Genomic DNA, 23,659 nt, shown 5'->3' with positions numbered 1-23,659 from the left:
CACCTTGGGATTTCTGTCTCTTCCAAGAGGCTTTGATGCAGCACAGCACTACCAAACACTTTGGGCATGCCCAGCCAAAACCATCCTGTTACTGAGGGCACGGCAAGGCACACCGCTGCACAAGGAGCAGCCCCTGCTCTGAAGTCCCCTGGTCCAAAGCACCACCGACTGATCTGAGCAAGGGAACAGCAAAGCTCTCATCTCTCTGGGACTTCGGCGGGAGCTGCAGGACGGGGCTGTATTTGGTCTGGTGAGAAGGGGCGGCTGTTTCACCCGGTTCTCCCAGCCTCTCCCTAGCAGACCTCAATGGAGAAGAGCTGGCACTTGGAGCAATGTCCTGGGGCCGGGCTGGGGTGCCATGATGTTTGCCTACAGCAACCCAGGGTGAGAAGAGAGCCAAACTCCTGGGTGGTCAGGATGTGCCTGGTCTGGGACAGGCTGTGGGCACAGCCCCGCGGCCCCAGCATCACGGAGATCACAGGAGGGGTTTGCTGCCCAGGCAGTGGGAGGTAAGTCACCCCTGTGCATGGGAAAAGGGCCTGGCGTGTGGGGTGTCCCCCCCCTCCCTCCTGTTTCCATTTCACCCATTCACATAGCCTCGAAGCTCCCCCAGGGCTCGGCTGAAGGGGCACCCAGCCATGCGTTCCCCAGCTTTTTAACGCTGGCAAGTGTTGACCCTCGTGCACTGCTGATCCGGAGCCCCAGGTCCCAGCAGCTGCGAGCCCCTCGGGGCCATGCTGAGAGCTGCGGGGCTCTCCTTGCCCCTGCTCTCCCCTGCCGGGCGGCGGGCCCGGCATCCCCCTGCACAGGCACAGCGGCCGAAGGGACGCCCTCCGCCCCACCAGGCCACCTCCTCGTGGCGGCCAGGGGCCCTCACACCTCCACGACGCAGTCGGGCGAGTTTGTCCGGATGGCGTCAGAGATCATCTTGGCTCCCGACTGGCCGATGCGGTTCCCTTGCAGGCTGAGAGAAGGAAGGAAGAGGAGTTCAGGCTTGGATACGGGGTGCAGCAAGATCCCCAGCAGGTTCGAGAGAAGCTCCCCAGCTTTGCACCAGCCTCCAGCATCGCTTGCACCCTCCCCACACCAGCCCAGACCTCCTGCGAGGACCCTGGTCACAGAGGACTCTGGCTTTGAGAGCCCCGAGGCAGCCAGGTGAGCAGCTGTAGAACGCCCCTGGGGAGCTGGAAGGGCTGATCCAGCTGGACCTTGTGGTATTTTGGGGAGTGTTTGACTTTTAGAATGGTTCTTTGCCCCGAAGGCATCCCCAGAGAGGAGCTGTGGGGTCTGGAACGGTGTAGGGATGTTGGCTGCCACTCGGGAGGAGATCGGGATGCCCTGGTCCCCAGCCCCGCTGGGGAGGACCCTGCAGGGCAGCTGGGGATGGGCAGTGCCAGCAGTGGGGAAGGTCGCCTTACCATTCCTACGGTCTCCCCCACCCCTGCCTTACCGTCCAGCTCAGCAGCCACTTACTTGACGTACGTGAGGCCGTGGTTCCCCTTCAGAGCGGTGGCGATGCAGATGGCTCCGTCCATGCCCAGGGAGTTCTCCTGCAGGCTGCGGGAGGCGGCAGGGTCAGAGCACCGACCTCCAGCAAGGTCTGGGAGCGTTCTTCCTGCCTCGCCCCGGGGAGCAGGGTACTCACTTGAGCCTGCGGAGGCTCCGGTTCACCTTCAGTGCGTTGGCCATCGCTTTGGCCCCTGCCACGCCAATGAAGTTTCCTCTCAAGCTGCAAAGGAAGGCAGGCCATGGGGAAGGACAGCCCAGGGTGACCCGTGGGCCCCATGCTCTCCATGGGCGAGAGCAGGAGGTGGGAGAGGCAGCCCCACGTCAGCGAGCCAAGGGACAGGTAAGTCTGGTAGGCCATGATGCAGGGGATGCAAGGGGTGATGAGCCAAAGACAGGGGCCTCGGACACCCCCAGGCAGCAGTGTCACTGTGATGGGGACTCGCTGGCCCCACCGAGCACTTACTCCAGGATCTGCAGACTCTTGTTGACCATCAAGGCCTCTGCTAGGGCTTGGGCCCCGGCCGCGCCAACTGAAGCCACCTGAAGGCTGCAAGAGAACAAGAGACCTTCAGTGCACGTCCTGAGGTGGCCGTGGTGTGCTAATTAGACAAGCTAATCAGACTAGCTGCAATGCCAGGGCCCTGCCACAGCCTGGGTACTCACTGGAGATCTGCCAGGGTCGTGTTGACCTTCAGCGCAGCAGACAGGGCAGCCATTCCCTCGTCTCCGATGGCATTCTCCTGCAAGCTAAGACATGGAAATCCTGCGTCTGCCCCCAGCCCGAGCACCCAGGAGCAGGGAGACGGGCAGCGAAGGGCATCGAGCACAGGGCATGGTGTGCCAAAGTGCCCTGGGGGTCCCTGCCCAGGGGTGCCCAGGACCTGCCCACCTGTATCCCCACTTACTCGAGGCTGGCCAGGCTGCTGTTGGACTTGAGTGCTTGTGCCAGCGCCGTGGCAGCGTTTGCCTGAATGAAGTTCCACTGCAAGCTGCAAAAGAAGGGGAGGTGAAGGCCGGGGCTGCAGGCTGGGGGATGCCCTGGTCCCTCCGGGCTCAGCACCCAGTGAGCTCAGCACCCATCCGCTCACCACCTCCAACGTGGTGGAGGCTTGGGGGCGACCCTGTTCACCCAGTGCAAGTCCCCACGGGTCCATGCAGGATGGCACGCTCCACGTCCCGTGGAAGGGCAACTCAAGGAAGCCACTTGCACACCAGGTCCGAGGGAAACTCACTGGAGGGACGTGAGCGCCCTGTTCTCCTTCATCGCCAGAGCGATGGCCTTGCCGCCTTCATCATACAGCAGGTTGGCTGCTAAGCTAGGGGCAGAGGACAGAGGACGTGAGTCACACATAGTTTGGGACATCTCCAGCGACACCGCACGGCAGCGTGGGTGCCCTCCTGGGCCTGTGGGACTTACTCCAGCCTCCTGAGGGTGCTGTTGGTCCGCAGGGCACGGGCGATGGCGGGGCCCCCCTCCTTGCTGATGGAGTTCTCCCGTAGGCTGGGGAAAGATAGAGGCTGGGGGGGAGCACCAAGGCAGGGCATCGGATGCCCCCCCCAGCCCCTCTGCCCCCTGCTCTGGGGCTGTAACCATCTGTGGCAACAGAATCTCCACCAACATCTGCATCTCCATTCCTTGCATCGCTGTCTACAGCGAAACAAGCTGCAGCTGTTCTCATCAAGAGATGTCCTCGGAGAAGAGAAGCCTGAAGTCTGACCTCGTGGTGTGGGGCTGTGCACAGTAACTGTCCAGGCTGCCCCACTGAAAATAGGGATCACGGATCACAGCGTGGCTGAGGTTGGAGGGGACCCCTGGGCCTATCTCCTCCACCCCCCGCTCCAGCAGGCTGCCCAGGCCCATGTCCGGGTGGCTTTTGGAGATCTCCAAGGAGGAGACTCCACAGCCCCTCTGGGCAACCTGTGCCAGGGCTCCATCACCTGTAAAGAAGCGCTTCCTGGTGTTCAGACAGAGCCTCCTGTGATTTCTGTGGGGTGGCATTAGGTGGAACAGAGCTGCTGTCACAAGTGCCCTGCTGTCACCCCTCCCTGGAGCAGCTAGTGTTTGCAGCACGTCCCACAGATGTGAGCACTGCCAGCTTATCGGGGTTTTTCTCAGCCTATTTCCCTGCTGTGATCGCTTTGTTGCAAGACAGCTGAGCTGATACTGTCTCGCGGAGGGAGAAAGTTAATGACTTCCAGCTTTCGGCCTTTGGAGGGACCAAGGCTGCTTTCAGCATCCGGAGCACTCGTGGAAGCAGCCGGGCACAAGCCCAGACTGCCAAGGAGCTCCCGTGTGTCCCGTCTGTCGAGAGAGCTGTGCCCCAGGGCGGCATCGCTGGGACAGGGTGGCCAGAGGGGCCGCCACTTACTTGAGGTTGATGAGTCCCTTGTTGGAGCAGAGAGCCACTGTCAGAGCGGCGACCCCGGCGCTGCTGATGGAATTGCTCTGGAGACTGACACAAAGAGGGGGGCGTTAGGATGGGCCACTCTTGGCACCACTAGGTGGGCTGTGGGGTTGTGTCGGGGGTTAAAAGCACCTGTTACACCAAGAACCCAGCAGCTCCCCGGTGCGGGGAGCCGAGGCCAAAGGAGCAAACGTGGAGGAAGCAGTAGGCACCCAGCAAGGGGCTTTGTGGCAGCAGGGTGGGAGGCAGCCAGAGGCTGCCACGTGTCGGGGACTTACTCGAGGCTTTGCAGGCTGTGATTAACCTTCAGAGCTTCAGCCAAGGCGACCGAGCCATTGTCTCCAACAGAGTTGCTGGAGAGCCTAAGACACAAGGCCAAGCGAGTGTTACCAGCAGCTGTGTCACAACCCAAGCCCCTGCCAGCAGCGTGGGGTCCACAGTCCCCTGCCTTCCAGCAGGACCTGGGCAGCTTTGCTGGCCTTCCCTTGCTGGGGCCGTGCTTAGACCTGCTGCCAAGGATCCATTTGACCCAGCAGGAGTCCCACCACAGGGTCCCCGTGTGCAGGGCCTGGTGTACCTTTGGGTCCTGGGAACACCCTCAGGGTCCAACAACAAGCAGGAATTTGCTGCGGTCTAATTTCCAACCCACACACACCTGTGTTGCTGTATCAAAATTGCTTTTTAGCTGAAACCTCTTTTATTGTACCTACAGGGCCTGGAGACCCACCATTCTGGAGGGCAGCTTGGCCCCTTGCTTCACTCTGGCTCCCTGCTTCCCCAGAGGTAAGCAGAGCAACTCAGCACCGGGTCTATCCGAAAGCCATTCTGACACGCTTCCCACCCTCACCCACGATAGTCCCCTTGGACAAAGCTAGCAAAGCCTGCCCTGGCTGTGTAGCATGGCCCAGATCCCTGTCCTCAGAGCCCAGGGACACATGGCATTGGCACTGCCATCCCTCGGCCTTGTGCTTCCCCTGTCGGCTCTCACATTAGTTCCTTGAGGCTGCAGTTCCGCTTCAGTGCTTCTGCTATTTTCCTTGCGCCCTGGGCTCCGATGGAGTTTTTCTGCAGGCTGCAAAGGAGAGGAAGTCACCCACGATTATCAGCCAGCCCCAGTCACGTCTCTGCTGGCGGCACCTGTACCCCCTTCCTCCCCTATAGACTGTTCTCAGCTCTGGCAGTGCTCTTCCACCCTGCATGCACCCTGAGAACACGTCAGGCTGGGAAAGAAATTGGGTTGTGACAATCTCTAAAGGCCTGGAAGGTCTTTGCTGACAGGGGTGGTGTGGGGACAGTAAACTAGGAAAAGCAGCGCAGTGGGAAAGCCCAGGCTCTGCTGCTTGGCCCTCGTGGCCAGCCAGACGCCAGGATGTGGCCGAGCCGGAGCCCGCGCGGGGTCTGCTGGTGGCTGGGAGGAGCAGGGGGGCACTGGGTCCCAGTCACTCACTGCAGGGTCGTCAGCTTGTGGTTGGTTAGCAGGGCCTCGGCCAGGAACGTGGCACCGTCCTCCTTGATCACGTTGTGCTGCAGGCTGCAAGGAGGGAAGAGCAAGCTGTAAGCGAGCGCCAGGGCGGGCGGCACCTGCTTCATCTCAGCACCCCCAGACACACAAACACCCGTGCAGGGCTGCCACCAGTGCTGGGTGAGCAGGAACCCCCCTGTTACAGCACTAAAGGGTTCCCAGCTTCACTGCCCACAGCAGTCTGCTTTGCTGTTGTGCAGTCCTGCATCCCAACGAAGATTTAGGGCCCCTCTGGCTGATGGGGATTTAGGGCCCATATTATTTCTGTGCCTCCTGCCGTCAGGCTTGCTGCCCAGCACAGCCAAACCAGGGTGTGCACAGGGACTCCCCACGAGGGCAGGGAAACCGCGATGTGCAGCCCTGCAGGCAGCTCAGCCCTGCAGGCAGCTCGTCCCATGCCTCTGCTCCTGGGGGTGCTGCAGAAGTTGAGACTTACTTCAGGGAGAGCAGGACTTGGTTTTTTTTCAGTGCATCAGCCAGCGCTTTCGCTCCCGAGGGGCCGATAGAGTTGCTCCGCAGGCTGGGGCGAGGCAGGGGAGAGGTGAGCAGAAAGGACGCGGTTAGCAAGACGCGAGCGGCACTCGCCCACCCGCACCGGGACCGGCATCCGAGCGGGATGTGCCCGCTTTAAGCCAAATGCCTCCACGTGGCGCTGCCTTGGGACCACTCCTCTCCCTCCTGATGTCCCCTTGTCCCCGGGCTGTTAGTGTCCGGGTGGGACACCGTCGGTCTGACATTTATTAACGAAGCCACGTGAAGGGACTGTGGCAGTTGGCCGACACGCGCTCAGCGCAGCTGAGAGCTGCTGTGGGATGCCGGTGGCTTGCAGGCTGCGCCCACCCCTGCAGCAGCGCGGCGTTGGGCACGAGGCTGTCCCCAGCTCCGTCAGGCCAGGCGGGGTTTGGCTGCGCAGGGACGGCGCGGCACGAGCTGGGAGGAGGTAACACTTACTCCAGCACCATCAGGCTCCTGTTCACCATCAGCGACCTGGCCAGTGCTTTGGCACCCTTGTTGCTGATCTGATTTTCTGCCAAGCTGCCCAGAAAAAGAGAACGGGTGTCTGTCAGGGGAAGGAAGAGGCTCTCACAGCCCCGGTGCGTCTGGGAGCGCTGCTGGGACACAGCTGGGGACGGTGCAGCACAGGAGAGCGATGGGGAGTGTTTGCTTGGTGGGTGACACGGCCCTGCCTCGCTGTGCAAATGCTTCGGGGTGTGCTCCCCTGGGGTGGGACTGCAGGGACAGGGTGGAAAGGGAGTTTCTAGACTTAATTCATGTAGTGAAACGGAGAGGTCACAGTGAAGGAACCTCCGTGTGCAGCCACAGGTAAGGAAGGGAAGGGAGATGGGAAAGAGAGGACCCATCTTCTCCGGGCCACGCATCTCCATGCACCAGCTGGTCTAACCCATGCTGAGCCCCTTGTGCCCAGCAAACAACCAGGACCTTGGGAAGTGGGTTACCAAGACAAGCAATCTGCAGCTTGCTGCCCAAATTACAGGTTTAAGAACAGCAAGGAGGTAGGAGTCCAGCTAAAAATAACCGAGGAGGGTGGCACTGATCAGGATTTTGGATGAATCATGGCCTGCACTGGAGACAAATGCAGGGCTGCTGCTGGCAGCTTGTCCCAGGGAGCCTGGGCGAGATGGCTGCCCCAGGGAGCATGCTCCCGAAGCAGGGTAAGGTGCAGGAGCCCCCCGTGTGGGGCTGTCCTTGTCACCTGGCACCCTGGGGAGCCAGCGGGACGGCTGCTCCTGGAGGCCCCTCGCTCTGGTTCTCCCCAGGAAGAGCTCATCTGGGCCAGGTCCTACCTGAGCTTCTGGATCTGACAGTCCTTCACGCTCAACACGCTGCCCAGCAGCTCCATCACATTGTCCTTAAACTGGTTATTGTCCAGCCTGGAGGAAATAGAAGGAAAGAGCAAAAGGCAAGGTATTTTGGAGAACAAAAAGTGAGGAAAAGACTACCCGCAGCTGCATAGGAACACAGCTGTCCCATGATGTCTGCACTTCCCAAGCGGAAAAACTCAGGCACAGAAGCAGAGGTGGCTTCCCTGAGACTGCAGATCTGGCCCCGTGCCATCCCCAGGACAGAGGACAGCTTCGTGGTGACGGACAGCGCTGGTGGGCCTACATCTCCTGTAGACACCTGGGGTTTTGAGTCACGGGAGCAGTCTGGTGTCCCTGCTTGCTAATCCGAGTGCAGCCCCACTGCGCCTTACCTGAGGTTGTGGCAGAAGAGGAGCTGAGGGAGCAGGCTCTTACAGACATTGTAAGTGAGGCAGTTGGAGAGGTTGGTCTCCTCCATGCACACGTTGGAGACCTGCAGGAGATACGCCAGGACAGAGCAGTTCACTGGCGTGAGCATCCCGGCCAAGCTCTCATTCTTCATCGCTTCCTCCACAGACTTGGCAATCTCCATGTGCTGGATCTCATACAGGCAGTGCACGGTGTTCACTGTCCGCGAGGAGATAACGTAGTCCGTGTTCAGGCAGCCCTGGAGGAAGCTGATCGCTTGGCTCCTGAAGCTGTTGTGCTCATCCTTCGCCAGGAGCCACCCGGAGAGCACCTTGTTCACCTGGGGGGAGAGGAGCCCCGAGAGGAAACGCACGAAGATATCAAGCTGCCCGTCCTCAGCCTGCAGCGACCTCTGAACAGCACTCTTGAAGTGGTTGAGGAAACCCAGCTTGGGCCAGGACATCCCGTTCTCTGTGAAGAGGTCGAATATTGCCCGCTTTGCAGCAGTGTAATAATAAATAGCTGCTAAAAACTCCTGTATGGTTAGGTGGGAAAAATAATAGGCTGTGGAGGACTGCATCTCCTCTTTGAGTAAGAGTCTGCTGCACAAGCTGCTCTGCAGCAAGGAAAGGTCTATGCCGTACGTCTTCATGTCCTGCTCGTAAAACACGTACTTCCTTTTGAGCAGGCCGTAGAAGGCCAGCCTGCCCAGGCTGCCCATTATTTTCTTGCTGTTGTTCACAGCTTGCTCAATCCTGAGTGTTTCTCTCTGCTTTTCTGGCCAGTCACTGCTCAAAGCCATTTTAAAATAATAGGAATAGATTTCTGATAAGGTTTTAGGAACAACTGTCATTTCTTGGGATTGATCGGTGCTGTTTTTTAGGTAATAACCAATTGAAGAGCCAGAAATCCAGCAAAAACCAGGAACTGTGCACATGATGTGTAAAGACCTGTTAGCCTTGATATGATGCAGAACTTGGCTGGACAAGTCTCTGTTGTCAAGGAACATCTGGTCCAAAAATTCTTTCATCTCTGCTGCTCCGAAACCTCGTATTTCTGTCATCCGGTCAACAAGGCCGCCGGGGATTTGGCTGGCTGCTGTTGGCCGTGAGGTGACCCAGACAGAGGCCTCCTGTAACAGGTTGCCCCGTATGATGTTGGTGATCAGGTTGTCCACCTGAATCTCCTTTTTGGGATCAGTGCACACAACCGTGTTGGAAAAATCCAAAGGAGTCTTGAACTCATCCAAGCCGTCGAGGATGAGCAGCGTCCTGGCGGCTCCCGCAGAGATGCAGCTGGGCTCGGTGATGTGAGGGAAGGCCAGGCGGATGAGCCGCTCGGCAGAGAGCTTCTCGTAGGTGTTGAGCTCCCGGAAGGTGAGGGGCAGCACCAACATGATGTCCCTGTTGATCTCCCCCTTTGCCCAGCTGTAGACAAACAGCTTCACCAGCGTGCTTTTGCCAATCCCAGCCACCCCTACGGTCACGGAGATCCGTGGGGGGATGCTGACCTTGGACAGGGGCAGGAAGAGCTTCTCTAAAGGGATGCTCTTGGATACATTACGTAGGCCTTTGGTGGTTTCGATCTGCAGGATGTCGTGCTCCTTCTGCTGGATGTCGGTCAAGCCTTCCACCAGCAGCAGGTTCGTGAGGCGCTGGAGAGGACCCGTCTCCAAGCCATTCCCATAGTAGCTTTGGAGGCTCTCCAGATGTTTCTGCACCATCGGTTCTGCACAGAGAGAAAGGAAACAGGAGGTGAGGGGGAGGAGAATAACCACAAATGCAAATGAGAGACGCTGCTCCACTTTTCTGCCACTCCTGTGAGGAGGGGAAGCTGCATGGAGCCTGTACACAAGGCGTGTGCCAGGGCCCTGACTGGCCTCACCTGCAGCCTCCACCCACACCTACAGGGCCAGGAGCCTGTTTAAGCTCAGGCCTGGGCCTCCCGTCCCTGCCCGAGCTGTGCTGTAGGAGTGCTTGTCGACAGCTCCACTGCACATGTGCCTGCTGTGGGCCTTGTTGATCCGGACCCTGATCTGTGCACTGCCTTTGCAGCTTGTCCTCGGGCCCTCCTCAGCACTCTGCACTTGCCTGGGGGTCTCTGGCATGTGCCTGGCCCCGGTTTTCCTCCCTGGGGCTGATCCTGTGGCATGACTCCCTGGCTTGGCCTCAGCCTCATTGCCACAGAGCGGGACCCTTGCTTGCACTCAAACCCCAGCAAGTTATTTATATTGAAGTGCAGGATAAAACAGGGACTCGAGGGGAGGAAGAAGCTGGTGTCTGGGGCTGCTGCCTCTGATTAGGGAGCAGAGGAGATGCCTCAGCTGGGGTATGAGCCCGGGGGCTGCAGTTCAGCACTGCTGACATGGTCCTCCCACTTTCTGCCTCTTCCCAGGCTGCAGAAATGTCTCGGAGGCTGCATGGCCCACCCGAGGCCCTGCTGCGTTGCTGCAGTTGGGTGGCGATGGAGGATCCATCCCCAGATGGTCCTGTCAGACTGCATGAACTCCGTGGGAGACACCACCCTCTGAGCACAGGTACAGCATCGGTGCCGCTCTCTGCTGCGGCTCTCGCGAGCCCAGCTGCTGCCTGTACCCTCAGCTCTGCTCTGCTCTGCCTACAAGGGCTGTGAGGCTCTGTCCCCGGTGTGGCTGTTGCCAAAAGCGACGGCTGCCCGGGGAAGTGCGCTAGAGCAGGCAGAAGGAAGGTCTCTCAGAGCTGGCAAGGCTCCTGTCACCCCCTTGCTGTGTCCTTCCTCAGCTGGTGCTGGAGGAGGCCCTGAGCCAGCAGCAGCGCTGGCATGGGGCTGCGGAGCCCACCTGAGCTGCCAGTCGCAGCCCGGCTCTGTGCGCATCGCGGGGCGCTCCAGCTCCTGGCCACAGGCACGTGGACACCCCGTGTCCTGCCCCCCTGTGCGCTGCCTACCGTAAACAGTGATGTGGAGGTAGAGCTGGGAATTGGTGGTCTCGATGAAGGTCTGCAGGCACTGGGAGGCATAGCTGCCCTTGCCAGCCAGGACATCCACCACGGCCCTCACCTGCTCGGGCAGGGAGCTCGCCTCCTGCACCCGGCCGGCCTCCTCCGCTGTGAGGAGGTCCAGCCTCCGCAGGTAGCAGATGATCTCCTCCAGGAACTGTGGTGAGATGGACCTCACCAGCTGCTTCTGGTAGCGATTGATCCAAGCCTCTGTGGGAGAGGAGAGCAGCAGGGTTGGGTCTGGTATGAGGCCTGGGCGCGTGGCTCGGGGGTGCTGGGGAGGGCGGCAGTGGAGCGCCCGGTCTGGCTGGGAGGGCAGCCCTGCTGGGAGCAGGGCGTAAACCAGAGCCCTCCAGGGGAACCTGACAAAGTCCTCCTGGAGGTGATGCCGTCCCACAGCTGTGGCCGGCTGGTTTGTTAGGAGGTCAAGGTGGTGGCTATAGAAAATGGAGTTAAAGAAACCCAAGAACACAAGAGATGATGCTTCTTCCTGGAAACAAAGCCTGTGCGGAGAGCAGGGTCTGAGGAAGATTGTCTGCCTTCAGAGGCAGCTGCTCCCCCCATGCCAGCACAGCAGTCCCCAAGCCCTCGGACCAGGGACCACCATCAGTGCTCACACCTGGGTGCTCCACCTCACCCCATTTTTGGACACGAACCCCACCAAGGTGCTGGACTTCCTTGGACCACTGCCCATCCTGCTGCAGAGCTCAGCCACAGCCAGGCCCGAGGACCCGGCTGTGTCAGTGTCCCTGCAGCTCCGTCCGGCCACCACTCACCTTCCATCAGAGGCCTCCCGTGGCATCGGCGATCCCGGGGCGAGGAGCGCGGTGTTAGCAGCAGCACGGCTCTCAGCCTGCGCCCACCACCTTCCCATGGACTGCCCAGTGTTCCCTCGGGCAGGCACGCAGCAGATGGCACGTCAGTGCAAGCTCTGGCTGCCCCGCTCAGCCCTTATCCATCTTCCTGCTGGAACGAGAGGAGCGGCGTGGGAGGGAGCTGCCTCGAGGTAACGCTGCCCTCCCCGCCGCTGGCACAGGGGGACGTGCGCTGAGCTGGTGGCCGCCTGCAGCCACTGCCACGAGCCCACATGGGCCCACACCAGTGCTGAGGCTGCCGCGTGCAGAGCTCGGATGCCAGCACTCAGCCCTGCCCTGCCTGATCCTCTGACCCTAAAATCCAGCAGCATCCGTCTTAACTTGGGGCTCAGGTCAGCCAAAAGCTCAGACTGCTGTGGGCTTGGCAGGGACTGAGCCCGTCGTGCTGCAGCATCTCTGCCTGCTTGCCCGGACCTCGCATGAAGGCTTGGTGCCTTCGCCAGCACCGCTTCTGCAGGTGCCTTTCTCGAGCACTGTGGCTGCGTTAAGTGCCCAGACATGCGGTGACACCCCCGTGCCACCTGCAGGGCACCCGGCAAGTGTTTGGGTGCCAGCACTGTCACCTGTGGGTCAGCAGGACTGTGCACTGCTCGTCAATTTTCTTTTTGTTGTAAAGGAAGTTGTGGGGCAGCAGCAGAACGACAAAGGACCCGTTTCAGTTTCCAAGCCACCTCGTTGCCGTCCAGAACCTCCGTCACAGCTTGCTGATCGGTGGCAAACACCACATCCTGTTGCAGAGCTGTAGGTGCTCTATTTCAGTGGCAGCGCTGGTGAATCGTAGCGCAGACAGAGCACCTACCCACTCCCTCCCCCTCGTCTGCTGCAGGACCACTACCAGACTGCTCTTACTTTTGTTTTGTTGTTTAGAAGCGTATCCAGTCATTAAGTCCCATTGTTTTTAAAGCAGAGAGCAGAGGTGAGGAGGGAAATACCTTCCTGCAGAGAATGCTCCAGGCTCCATCTATATTAGCACTTTGTACCATACCTCGTCACCAGCCCTGAAGCCATCGCTGTGGCTGTGTCTGGGTGGGAACTGCTCAGCCCGTGGAGCCAGGAGCCCCAGCACCTCCAGGGGCAGCTACTTTAGGCCGGGGCTGTCCGAACACAGCAGCAACACAGACACCACATCTGAGTGCCCTAGCACAGCACCTGGGCTGCGCAGGTCCGTGCCACTTCACCCCGAGGCATGCCAGCCAGGTGCTCTGCAAGAAGTGACCCAGCTCGCAGGCAGGGCTGCCCTTGCCCAAACCCTCTCCTGAGCCAAACGTGGGCACCACAGGGGCTTTGTGCTGCCTGGCCAGCAGTCACAGCTAACTCTCGCTTGCTTTGGTCAAACAAACCCGAGCTCTTCCAGAGAAAAAGCGTCATTACAGCTTTGACCAAGGGAACCTGGAGGAGATTCTGGTCCGTGGTCAGGTCCATGGTACAAGGCTAGGATGCGGGACAGCCCCTTTGCAGTCTCCCCTGCTCGTCCTGCCAGGAGACCCGTGTGAGATCTGTTTCCCGACAGCAGACGCGAAGGGTGAGTGCCCAGGCTGCAGGAGGGAGGAGTGGGGCTGAGTCCTGGGGGGCCCTGCACACACTTCGGGGCCGCTCTCTCCTCGAGACCCCTCGCAGCCGGTGAGCGTACAGCGCTGCGCAGTGACGCATCCAGCCCTCCTACACAGCCCATCCCCATCTGCCCGCTGGCAAGCCAAGGTTTGAGGCACGGATTGGGTGCTGGTGCTGTTTTAGGGTAGCTGGGTCTGAACCCACACACTCTCCCTCCAAGAGGGAAAGCCAAATGGTCCTGCTCCTCCTCGGCTGCCCAGCTCTAACCCTCTGGTTTCAGAGGCCCAGAGGCAGCTCAGCTGCCTCGCATTTCACCCCCCAGGCAGCCTCTAGGTCAATTAAAATATCAGCACAAGTTAAAGGAGCTCAGGGAGCAGTTCACAGCAAAATTTTCACCCTTTGATGTCTTCTTGTCTCTGACTGGCCTGGAAGATTCAATTAAGTCTTTGCATGCAGCAGTCTCTAGGTTTCTCATCTTTGCTCTGCAACCAGTAGCGTGGTTAAAATGAAAGGGGTTTTTGCTGCTTGTAGTGATGTTTCACTGTCAGCCCTTCCTCTGAAACGTGGCTGGTCAGGAAAAGCCCTTTGATGGGGGAGAACCTGCTCTAATGCTAGAGATTATTTGATCACATCCCTTGGTGCTACATCAAAACGTAATCCTGCTGCTGGAAGCCAGCAGCCGTGGCTCAGCTCATCCAAAAACATCTGACACGAAGAACAAAGCAGCAGAAGAAATGATGCAGTGGCAGCAATTTTTTTCTGCTTCCGGCACGAAAGTTTCCCATGGATGCAGCTCCAGGACTGCCGAGTGGGTGCTGGTTTTCTCCAGGAGGGCGGAAGATGTTATCTGCACAGGCCAGGAGGCTGCAAACACCGCGTGGCCGCCCGAGGGGGATCCAGCAGTGGCTTGTGTCTGTCCTGCCGTGCTGCCGGTGTCCCTGGGAGCGCCAAGGTGATAAGAGGGAGAAGGGGAAGCCACACAGCTGAACTGGCGAACAGCATCTATGAGCCCCAGGCAGGGAAACATGGGATTTAGTTTGCAAGAAGGTGGCATTACTCATCGGAAGGGTCCTACGCAGTGGCATGCCACCAGACGTGGGGCTCTGGGGACATGGGGACCACTGGCTGGGGTAAGTGAAGTGCCAATGCATGGGGAGGCTTCTGCTGGTGACCCCTGGGCATGGCGGAGTCCTGCGGAGTGCTTTGGCTTTAGCGGTGCTTTTGTCTTCCAACAGAAGATTCGCCCATCTGAGGATGTCTGGTCAACACTTGCGTTGTCCCTTAGCAGAGCTGCGGCCCTACCTCCTTCGTCCCACCACGCCTGTGAGCAGAGGGCGCATGTCCACAACACATCCGTGCCCAGGAGTTGCAGACACCGTGCTGGAAGGGACCCGTACGCAGCCGCATGTCCTCCCTTCTGCTCGTCTGTGGCTCCAGCTCCCTAAACACACTCCTGCTCTCAGCACAACCGCGAGGGATTCGGGCGCCTGCCTGCAGCAGGCCTGGTTCAGCGGGCTGTGCGCACCGTAACCCTGCTACGTGCGGTGTGTGTGACCGAGGTGCGGAGCAGCGTGCCGCGGGGGATGTGGCTGATGCCGAGCAGCGCAGCCCAGCCAGCAGAGCCCAGGGGCCCGGCCTGCCCTGGTGGGACAGGACGGGCTGGCATAGCATGGAGCCTTTGCAGACGCCAGACTGCCTGGAAAACTGTGGAAAATGTCTGATCCGCAGTATTTAGGTATGTTATAAAGCTTCTTACATTAATTAATAGTTGCATTATTAACCAGGTGCCTCTAGGAGCAATGAACTGCCCATTCCAGTGCAGCTCCATGGCCCCAGAACAGCAGAAACCCTCGGTGCTGCCTCTGCCTTCTCCCCGTTTCATGACCCCCCCGCTGGGGCTCACTGGTTAATTTGGGAGGCCCCGCGCCGAGCCCAGCAGCACGGTGCTCTTGTGCTCGCTCTCCCCCAGCCATGGCAGCGGCGTTGCTCAGAGAGAAACCAGCCTGTCTTCCCACCATTTCCTGGCACGCATGAACCTCGGTGGCGTCCTGCTCCGGCAGCGCTCTCCGAGCTGGGGCAGGGGGCGTGATAGCAGCTGGGTCCCCAGGACCAGAGCAGGATCTGTTCCCACAGCACCGGGGACTCGGGGCTGTAGGTAAAGCCGGTGACAAGCTTGGAAGCTGAAAGTAGAAAACTGCCCCTGCTAAAGTGACGTGGGACGTGGCGGTGCTCTTGCTGCAAGGCTGGAAGTCTCCCTTATCGATGCACCACCCCAGCAGCAGTGGGTGCTTTGGTTTTTCCTGCTGCTTATCTGCGGGGCGGGGAGGGAGGGCAGCTCTCTGAGGGGCAGCGCATCGCACGCGGGAGCAGCCAGGCCGTCCTCTCCAGCCGCTCTCCCTCCGCCGATGGTTTGAGCAAATCCTCCAGGCGCAGCACGGGCTGCCACCTTTTGGCAGAACAGAAAAGGATTTCACTGAAGCGCTGAAGCGTCTTCTGCATTAGACCCAACTACAGAGCCAACAGATTTGCAGGTAATTCACCCATCTAAGCTTGCACACGATTTTAAGATGCCACCTTATTTTATTTTTACCGTTTGCACGTAATGTTAGCAAAAACGATTGTGCCCACACAGAGTTTCCTGTGTGCACTCTCCCGTCAGCCCTTCTTTACCAGGAGGACTTTCTCAAAACCAGAGGCCCCAGAGGCCATTTTACCCAGGCCACCACCCTGTAGAGACCGGCCGGTGTAAAGTGTCACCAGGAGACAAGGCTGGCTGGGCCTCGCGCGTCCCGGCATCGCAGCAGGCAGTGCTGTCACTGCCCCAGTAAACGTCTTCTAGATGCACCACATCTAACCCCTACCAGGTTTGTTTTTTCCTCCAAAACCTCAACCAGAAAAGCAGGGCCCAGACCCAGCTGGAGTTAAACAGCAAGCAGTGGAGGTGAGGAGCCAGCGAGTGCCTGCAGGCTGTGTGCTAGGAGCCCGAACACCAGATCTCATCAGCAAAAAGCAAGGATTGATCTATGGGTAACTCCAAACCGACAAAAATGAAGCTAATTTCAGAGAAGGTTTCTTGCAGGGTGCTGCTACACCTCGGAAGCCTCAAAATGAAAAATGAAGCATTTACTGAGCTGACTATGCCCTCAGGACAAACTTCAGCACGTATGTGTCTGCAGCTCACGGAAATGCAGACCCTCTCCCCCTGAGCAGTTTTAGCCTCTCTCGCCCCAGGGATCTCCGTTCTCAGGATATCAGCACAAACACTGAGCATGAGCCTGCCCCGTAGCGAGGCCAGCCTCAGCCCCAGCGGGGAGGCAGAGCTGAGGGCGCTGAGCTGCCGCGGTGCTGCCCCGCTGCCGAACCTTGGGGACGCGCCAGGTCCCCCGGGGCTTCGGTCACACAGTGCCTGCCCGGAGCTGCGGCTGTGAACCCCCAAAACCAGCTGCAAGTTCTCGAGAAACTTTTGTGCAACACTGAACATCGTTCGTGCTGCGCTCTCCTCAGACTGCCCCAAATTATGTGGCTGGCCTTGGGTCACCCTCCACACAGCACTCAAACTGCAGGCGTCTGGTGACAGCACCCGGCCCCTGATCCGGCTGCCCTCTCCTAACAGTCCCATGCCTCCAGGGTTCATAGCATCCCTGATGCTCTTTGGTACTTAAATAGGAGCAGGATTAAGCCTCATGCACCGCCCACAGTGCCCAGCACGCAGTGTCGTGCTGCAGGGCGCTGGGCATGGACACACGTCCCCTGCCTCCTTGGCCTGCCCTGGCACCTGCAGTTCGTGCATCATGTTTGGGATCCCCACAAGCAAAAAGAGCCCAAGGAGGTACCAGGTGAAGCCACTACGCCTTTGGCCTCATTGTTCCTGTGGCTGGGCACAGGGAGGGCTCAGTGGTCCCATGTCCTGAAGAAGGACATGTGGGTGTAGCCCAGCAGGGAAGCTTTCAAGGCCCATCTGGTTTCATCCCAGCCACAGGACCCCTGCTCGCTCTTTGATGCGCTGGGCTAGTGGGCAGCATGATGCGCTGAAGGATGCTTATCTCATCCTTTTCTGTTTACACCGCATAAATAGCATATTCTATTTACGCTACATTTCTTTGGTTGTTTTTGAAGAGACCTGAAGTCATCAAAATGGCACTAACATGGGGGCAAAACCTGGCGACGCACAAGGTGGGCAGGCTGTACTGGGCCCGTGTGTGCAGCCAGCAGCAGGCAAGGGGAAAGAATTCGTGATGAGGGACAGATCCCCATGAGGTGCCACGCATGTCCCCGTTGCACACAATTGCTCCTGAGCCTCTCCTCCTCCGGCTGAGCTGTGAGAAGGCCAGCAAGCCCGGGCTGGGAGAGCCAGGACGTCTCACAGCAGCAAAGCCGGCGCCGCCGCGCATGGCTGCCGCAGCGAGGTGTGCAGCAGCTCGTCCCCACGCTGGGTGGCCAAGCGGCACCCTGCCATCCCGCACACCACCCAGGTGACAATGGCCAAGCTCCAACCAGCCCCACCAAGACCTTACCTCTGCCTCGCGCCGCCTTCCCCAGGTCCCCGTGCGAGCAGGGTGGGAAGGAGGACACCCCTAGTCCTGGTGGGAGCATCCTCCGCGCCCCTGCATGTCCCCGCTCAGACGTCTCCCCAAAGCTTTGCTCTCTCGCCGCCCGGATGTTCAAGCTCAAGTCAGAAAATGGAAGCCAAGCCCCTGGCCCTGCCCCTCCGGGACCCGAGGAGGAGCTGGGGGCCGCAGGCCACCACAGAGGAGCTGGGGCAGCACCCGGGGGCGGTGGTGGCGGCTCCCCCCACCCTCTGCGCCGTGCCAGCCGAGCTGCTTTTGCTCTGTCTCGCTCCTTGCCCCTTCCTGTGCTGTGGGTCTTGCTCGATCTTCCTTCCTGTCACGGCAGAGCTGTCGGGCTGCCGTGTACGCAAATTGAAGCGTGGCTCTACCAAGAAACCCGCAGCGCTGGTAACCACCCCATCCGACGTGAGGCCTCGGCGCACAGCCGCTGCCTGAGCCACGGCTGCTCTCCTGGCTGCTGCATCTCCACCGAGCGATTTCAAACAAAAACAAATCCCCCCAAACAACAGCACAGGGGAGCCCTGCGTGGGCAGAGCTCAGGGGAGCTGGGTGCTGAACGTCGCAAAGCCGGGGCTGAAGCTCCGGGGAGACCTGACAGAGGAGGCTGCTGCCACGCGCAGCAGCTCTTCCCCTCGCTGGGCCGCACCAGGAAACATTTGCCATTCCACTGGTAAATTCAAGTTGTATCTTGAAAACGCTGAACGAGCAGGAGGGGAGGAATAAAGTCCCTTTCCTCCGGAGCTGTTCTCCTGCCAGCACTGGAGCAGCGTTTGGACAACGCTCTCCAGGTGTAACTCGGGTTGTCCCGCGTGGAGCCGGGAGATGGACGTGAGGATCCTCGTGGGTCCTGTCCACCTTGGGCTGTTCAGTCACTCCGTGGGTCTGCCTGCAGGCCCCCAGCAGGTGTCCTCCACTGGGTGTCTCCCACTGAGTGTCCTCCGGCAGCAGCACCATCACCCCTGGGTGCGGGGCTGCCGTCAGCCTCCTGCCCCCATCGGCTTTGCCTTACACATCCATCGCCATGCCAGGCCTGCCGTTCTGCCTGCTGCCACCCGTCTGCCCTGCGTGAGCGGGTGGGGACAGCGCGTCCTGCGTGGGGAAGGGGTCGCTCCGTTTCTGGCAGGTAGTGCCAATGAAGCTGCACCAAAACCCCCGATGCCCGTTGTGCGGCCCCTAGGTCTTGGGGAAAGGGACATTTATTTATTTTTTCAGCTAGTATCACATGCCCATATGTTTGCTTCTATATATTAATATGAACCCGTATATATATATAAATATATATTAATATAGTTAATATATTAATTAATATATAAAATTATAAATATATTTATATAATATAATTAATATATCAATACAATTAATGTGTATTAATATGATGTATTAATATATTAACATATTAATGTGAATATTAATATTACACGAACAGATATAGTTTGGGTCACACAATGCTGTAATTCTGTGGTGTCCATACAAGGGGCTGTGCTCGGTTCTCGCAGCGTGCTCGCTGCCACAGGCTGCCCCGGCGCCAGCTTCCAGGCTGGCTGCAGGGATGTGAGGCTCCTTTTCTGTAATTAAAGTGATCCGAGTCCGTCCGTGTCCATCCGCGTCCGTCCGTGTCCATTGTCCCAGCACAAGGAGGTGGGGAGCGATGAACTTTGCAGAAACCTCACATTGGTCAGAAAGGAATGCGGCATTAAAAGGAAATAATAATGATTAATAATAATGATTAACAATGATTAACAATAATGATTATTAACAATAACGATAATAATAACAGTAATAATAACAACAATAATACCGATAATAATAATAATAGGAAATAACCCTCCCAGAAGAGCAGAGCCAAGAGGAGCCGAGCCGAAAGTAGCCGAGCGGAGCCGAAGGCAGCCGAGCGGAGCCGAGCAGAGCCGAGCAGGGCCGAAGGCAGCCGCCGGGCGGAGCCGAGCGTAGCCGAGGGGAGCCGAGCGCAGCCGAGGTGCATGAGGCGAGGCCATGGCGGGCCGGGGACCGGTCGTCGTGTTCGGGGCCACCGGTGAGCGAGGGCCCGGGGCGGGCCGGGGGCTGGGGGCTCGGCCCGGCGGCCCCCGGCTCACGGCCCCGCGTCGCCTCCCGCCGCAGGGGCTCAGGGCGGCTCGGTGGTCCGGGCCCTGCTGGCCGAGGGCACCGGGGAGGTCCGCGCCGTGACGCGGAGCCCCGGCGGCGCGGCGGCCGCGCAGCTGAGGCAGCTGGGAGCCCGCGTGGTGGCGGCGGACCTGGACGACGGGCGGACGCTGGAGCCGGCCTTGGCGGGCGCCTACGGAGCCTTCGTGGTCACCGACTTCTGGAATCACTGCAGCCGGGAGAGGGAAGTGGAGCAGGTAGCGCCTTGCTGTCGCGGGCCTCGCGCCTGGCGGAGGTGCAGCCGTGTGGCAGCAGGGCGCGGCTGCTCTCAGAGCTCTTCCTGCAGCCTCGCCAGCACCGCTGGCTCCGGCCTCCGGTCCGCAGCAGTCACCAGGCTTTGCAAATGGATCGGGTCCCGGTTCTTGCAAAGCCAGGACTCGTTCCCTGCGCCCCACCTTGTCACGCGGTTAGATGCCCTGAGACTCGGGGCGGTGGAGGGCACTCAGAGCGGCAGGGGTGGGCTGACCGCCCCGCAGAGCCTCCCCGGGAGGGGGCCAGGGCTGTGGCTGCCTGCGCTCTGCTGCACGCACAGCTTTGGGGCCAAAACGTGTTACAGCATCAGAAATCCCAGGGCCTTCCCCAGCGAGGGGAGCTCACCCTAGGGGAGGCTGATGGCTTCAAAAGGTAAGATCTGCTAGGGCAGATCCCTGGTGGGTGCTTAGGGTTGGGGTTTGTGCACTCGGCGGAGGAGCTGGAGGGTTTGTGACCCTTTAAAGTAGGATGTATAAGCAGAGGACTGCTCCCCCTGGCCAGCTCACACTGCTGGGTCTGCTCAGCCCCGGTCCAGCTGAGGGCTCAGAGCATGAGGTGTGTGGAGCTTGTCCCCTGGTGTGTTGGATGCTGCCTGCCCGCCCAGTGGAACGAAGGGGAAGGGGTGTGTGGGGATGAAAGCTTGCGTGTGTCCCATGGGAGCCATGCTTCTCTTCATGGCTGGTGTCACTCTTCACACAGGGGAAGCGGCTCGCTGATCTGTCGAAGCGCCTGGGTTTGCGCCACGTGGTGTACAGTGGCCTGGAGAACGTCAAGAAGCTGACAGGAGGCTGCCTAGAGGTGCCCCACTTCGATGGCAAAGGCATGGTGGAGGAGTACTTACAGGCCATCGGCGTTCCCACCACAATTATCCGAATGCCGTGCTACTTTGAGAATTTTCTTTCTTTCTTCAAACCTGAGAAGGCCCCACAAGGAGATGGGTTTGTTCTGGGTAAGACCGGGCCTCTCGCTCTGCAGCTCGCTCTCCCAACTTCTTGTCTGCTCAGTGCAAACTCCCTGGGCTGGAGGAACCATCCCCTCTGCGGGCTCCTCCGCAGTTCAGAACATAGAGGCTCAAAAGATCCTGTTTTTTCCACACCTCACGTTCAGAGGCAGGGTGCCAAAAACTGCAGCTCTGCATCCGGGGAGCTGGGCTCTCGCGCAGGGCTGCGCTCTGACTGGGATCGTTCTGTCCCCTACAGCGCTGCCCATGGGGGACACCCCCATGGATGGGATGGCAGTGGAGGACTTGGGGCCCGTCGTGCTCAGCGTGCTGAAGTCCCCAGAGGAGTACATAGGCCGCGTGATTGGGCTCAGTACTGGCAAGCTCACCATGGCAGAGTACGCCGCTGCCTTCTCCCAGCAGACGGGCAAGACCGTGGAAGCCTCCAAGGTAGGAAGCACCCCTTGGTGTGTTTGATGCTGTTGAGGTAGGTGGGAAGCTGGGTCCTGTCTGGGACAACAGGCAGGGGCTGCAGCAGCTCTCTGCTCTGAGAACAAAGCACCCCTGATGCTCGCTGTAGCTTCTCCTCTGCCAGGGATAGGCAAGCAGAGTTTTTCTTCCCAGGCCTTCAGCACAGCACAGAAGCAGTGCCCCACACCTTGCTTCAGGCAGGGACAGCAGCTCCTGTGGTACCTGGGGGCAGCCCAGGCTGCTTGGGCTGTCCCAGAGCTCTCCCAGACCCCTCCGGGTGTTTCCAGAGCCCCTCAGCCATGGCTGTTCCTGGGGGCAGGGAAAGGCTCCTGGTGGCTGCACTGGGCCTCGTCTGCTGGGGCGTGTGCCCCTTGTCTGAGCCTAAGCCTGGCTGGGTGCTGGCCCCGAGCAGCCCGGGCTGTTCCCTGCCGGACGGGACTGCAGGGCACTCAGTGACACTGCCCTGCCACGTGGCTGTGGATCTGGGAGGCAGCTGCCTCGGGACGGATGCAGAACAAGCTCCCGAGCATCTGCTGTGTGATGTCCCCCTACGCACACCCTCCTCACACTGGAGGAAGGGTGGGCTGGGGCGGTGGGGGGGGGACGACTCGTGGACCCTACCCAATAGACTCGCTGAGGAGCAGATCCTTCCTCACCCGTGGAAATTAATGCAGCAGACTGCTATAATGCAGCCCTCTTCGGCCTCCCTGCATGGTGTCAGAGAAATGCCCTAGCAGCCTCTGCCCTGTGAAGCCGGTGCTTTTCCTTGATTCTCTCGGCAGATCTCACCAGAGGAGTATGAGAGACTCGGCTTCCCGGGGGCGAAGGAGCTGGCTGCGATGTTCCGTTTCTATGCCCTGAGGCCAGACCGCAACGTGGAGCTGACGATGAAACTCAACCCCAAGGCCCGCACCTTCCAGCAGTGGCTGGCAGACAACAAAGCTGCTTTCTGACCTTTCCTTCTCTCATCTTCCACCTGAGCTTTTGCAGCAGGTAGCAGGACCTGGCCGAGGCCGGGAGCCGCGCAGCCTTGCGCTCGTGCCTGGGGGCGGCTGACCTCCAGGAGCACGTGCAGGAGCAGCGTGCCGACTGGGCTGTAACGGCTGTGCACACCATCTTTAGGGAGGTGTTTAGTAAGTTCTGGGTGTTTTCACATCTGTGGGATCGGTTTCTTGGGACCACACCCTTTCCTAGGCAGCTCTGAGCATACCGCACAACGTTGGGCACTCAGGTCCCAATAGCGCTGTGCCCACGCCAGGTACCCACAGCAGCGCCCCAAAGCAGCACTGGGGCAGCAGCTGGGGTTTCTCCTTGGACCACGTTCGGGCATCACAGGGAGGGCGGCAGGCCTGGCCGTGTGTCTGCGGAGACAGGGCCCGGTGCTGACAGCCCCGAGGGGTGAGAGCTCAATTCCTCTAGCCAGACAGCTCCCGGCACCTGCAGCCTGGCCTTTGGGCTCACAGGGCTGATTTCCAACACTGCCCTCAGTAGCTGAGTATAACTTTCACAGTTGTCTTTTAAGACAATTAATTGTCTTTAACACTCTAAGACTTGTTTAAAAAGCTTTTTCCCTCACCCTCCCCCGACGGTACTGTTGGGGTGAGCTCTGGGCCACGGCTGGCTTCGTGCTTGAAGTCAGGCGGGGGCACGACTCCGTTACCTAGCCCTGCGCCCCCATCCCAGAGCCGACCTTCGTTCCTTGCCCGTCACTGGGGCAGGGAAGGGAGCAACGACAAACCCACGGAGGCAGGATGGGGGAAGAGCAGACAAGGCAGCGAGGCACAGCACGTGTTAAATATCTTTATCAATCTTATTTACATGGATACAGAATCACTTTACAGGCAATTTAATCAGGAGGCAACGCGTGCTTTTTTTCAGCTAATTAAGAAGGGCAGGACTACGACATGTTCCTGTTTAGCTGGTCGATTAGTATGTGGGCTGATGGTACCTGCAGGGCATAGCTAACAACAGCGGGCAACAGTAACCATGAAAATACTGCAAGAGCTCAGCTCCTCCTGGAAGGACTGATCCACTTCACTTGTATTCTCACACACGTAGAACAATGACTCTGAACAATCATTTATGCTGTGGGTGTTGCACTAACAATAAATTTGTCCAAACTGGCAAAGGGCTTGGTGATAAATTTGTACCAGCTTAGAAGCAACGGCATCTCCGTAGTAACTTCAGTCGATTGAGGAGG

The 23,659-nt window shown here is 59.3% G+C and overlaps 2 protein-coding genes across 3 annotated transcripts; one reads left to right on the top strand and one right to left on the bottom strand.

Annotated features, from left to right (window-relative positions):
• Nucleotides 1–873: 873 nt before the first annotated feature.
• On the bottom strand, nt 874–11,425 carry NLRC3 (NLR family CARD domain containing 3). The gene is made up of 18 exons (XM_035549095.2): nt 11,419–11,425; nt 10,592–10,852; nt 7,652–9,395; nt 7,242–7,328; nt 6,388–6,471; nt 5,873–5,956; nt 5,362–5,445; nt 4,903–4,986; nt 4,193–4,276; nt 3,879–3,962; nt 2,927–3,010; nt 2,742–2,825; nt 2,415–2,498; nt 2,173–2,256; nt 1,973–2,056; nt 1,646–1,729; nt 1,474–1,557; nt 874–964 (listed from the first exon to the last, which is right to left on the bottom strand). The coding sequence occupies exons 1-18, from the start codon at nt 11,423–11,425 to the stop codon at nt 874–876; spliced, it is 3,282 nt and encodes a 1,093-aa protein (XP_035404988.2).
• An 8,059-nt stretch (nt 11,426–19,484) lies between these two features.
• NMRAL1 (NmrA like redox sensor 1) lies at nt 19,485–23,587 on the top strand. Of its 2 annotated transcripts, none has more exons than XM_035549106.2 (5): nt 19,485–19,668; nt 19,755–19,993; nt 20,748–20,997; nt 21,248–21,438; nt 22,242–23,587. In XM_035549106.2, the coding sequence occupies exons 1-5, from the start codon at nt 19,629–19,631 to the stop codon at nt 22,410–22,412; spliced, it is 891 nt and encodes a 296-aa protein (XP_035404999.1). In that variant the 5' UTR covers nt 19,485–19,628; the 3' UTR covers nt 22,413–23,587. The 2 variants fall into 2 exon arrangements, with proteins under 2 accessions (XP_035404999.1, XP_035404998.1); XM_035549105.2 differs by having other exon boundaries at nt 19,755–20,031.
• The last annotated feature ends 72 nt before the right edge of the window (nt 23,588–23,659 follow it).

Source organism: Cygnus atratus, chromosome 15 (assembly GCF_013377495.2).
Source record: "Cygnus atratus isolate AKBS03 ecotype Queensland, Australia chromosome 15, CAtr_DNAZoo_HiC_assembly, whole genome shotgun sequence".
NCBI lineage: Eukaryota > Metazoa > Chordata > Aves > Anseriformes > Anatidae > Cygnus > Cygnus atratus.
Note: the sequence above shows the minus strand (reverse complement) of the source record. Positions and strands in the feature narration are given on the sequence as shown.

Coding starts and splice junctions, on each gene's coding strand:
- NLRC3 (XM_035549095.2), bottom strand. Junction 3,011..3,878: donor AAGGGACTCATCAACCTCAA/GTAAGTGGCGGC, acceptor ATCTTTCCCCAG/CCTACGGGAGAACTCCATCA. Junction 2,257..2,414: donor AGCAGCCTGGCCAGCCTCGA/GTAAGTGGGGAT, acceptor TCCATGTCTTAG/CTTGCAGGAGAATGCCATCG.
- NMRAL1 (XM_035549105.2), top strand. CDS start 19,616: ATGAGGCGAGGCCATGGCGGGCCGGGGACCGGTCGTCGTGTTCGGGGC. Junction 19,669..19,754: donor CGTCGTGTTCGGGGCCACCG/GTGAGCGAGGGC, acceptor CTCCCGCCGCAG/GGGCTCAGGGCGGCTCGGTG. Junction 21,439..22,241: donor AGACCGTGGAAGCCTCCAAG/GTAGGAAGCACC, acceptor TTCTCTCGGCAG/ATCTCACCAGAGGAGTATGA.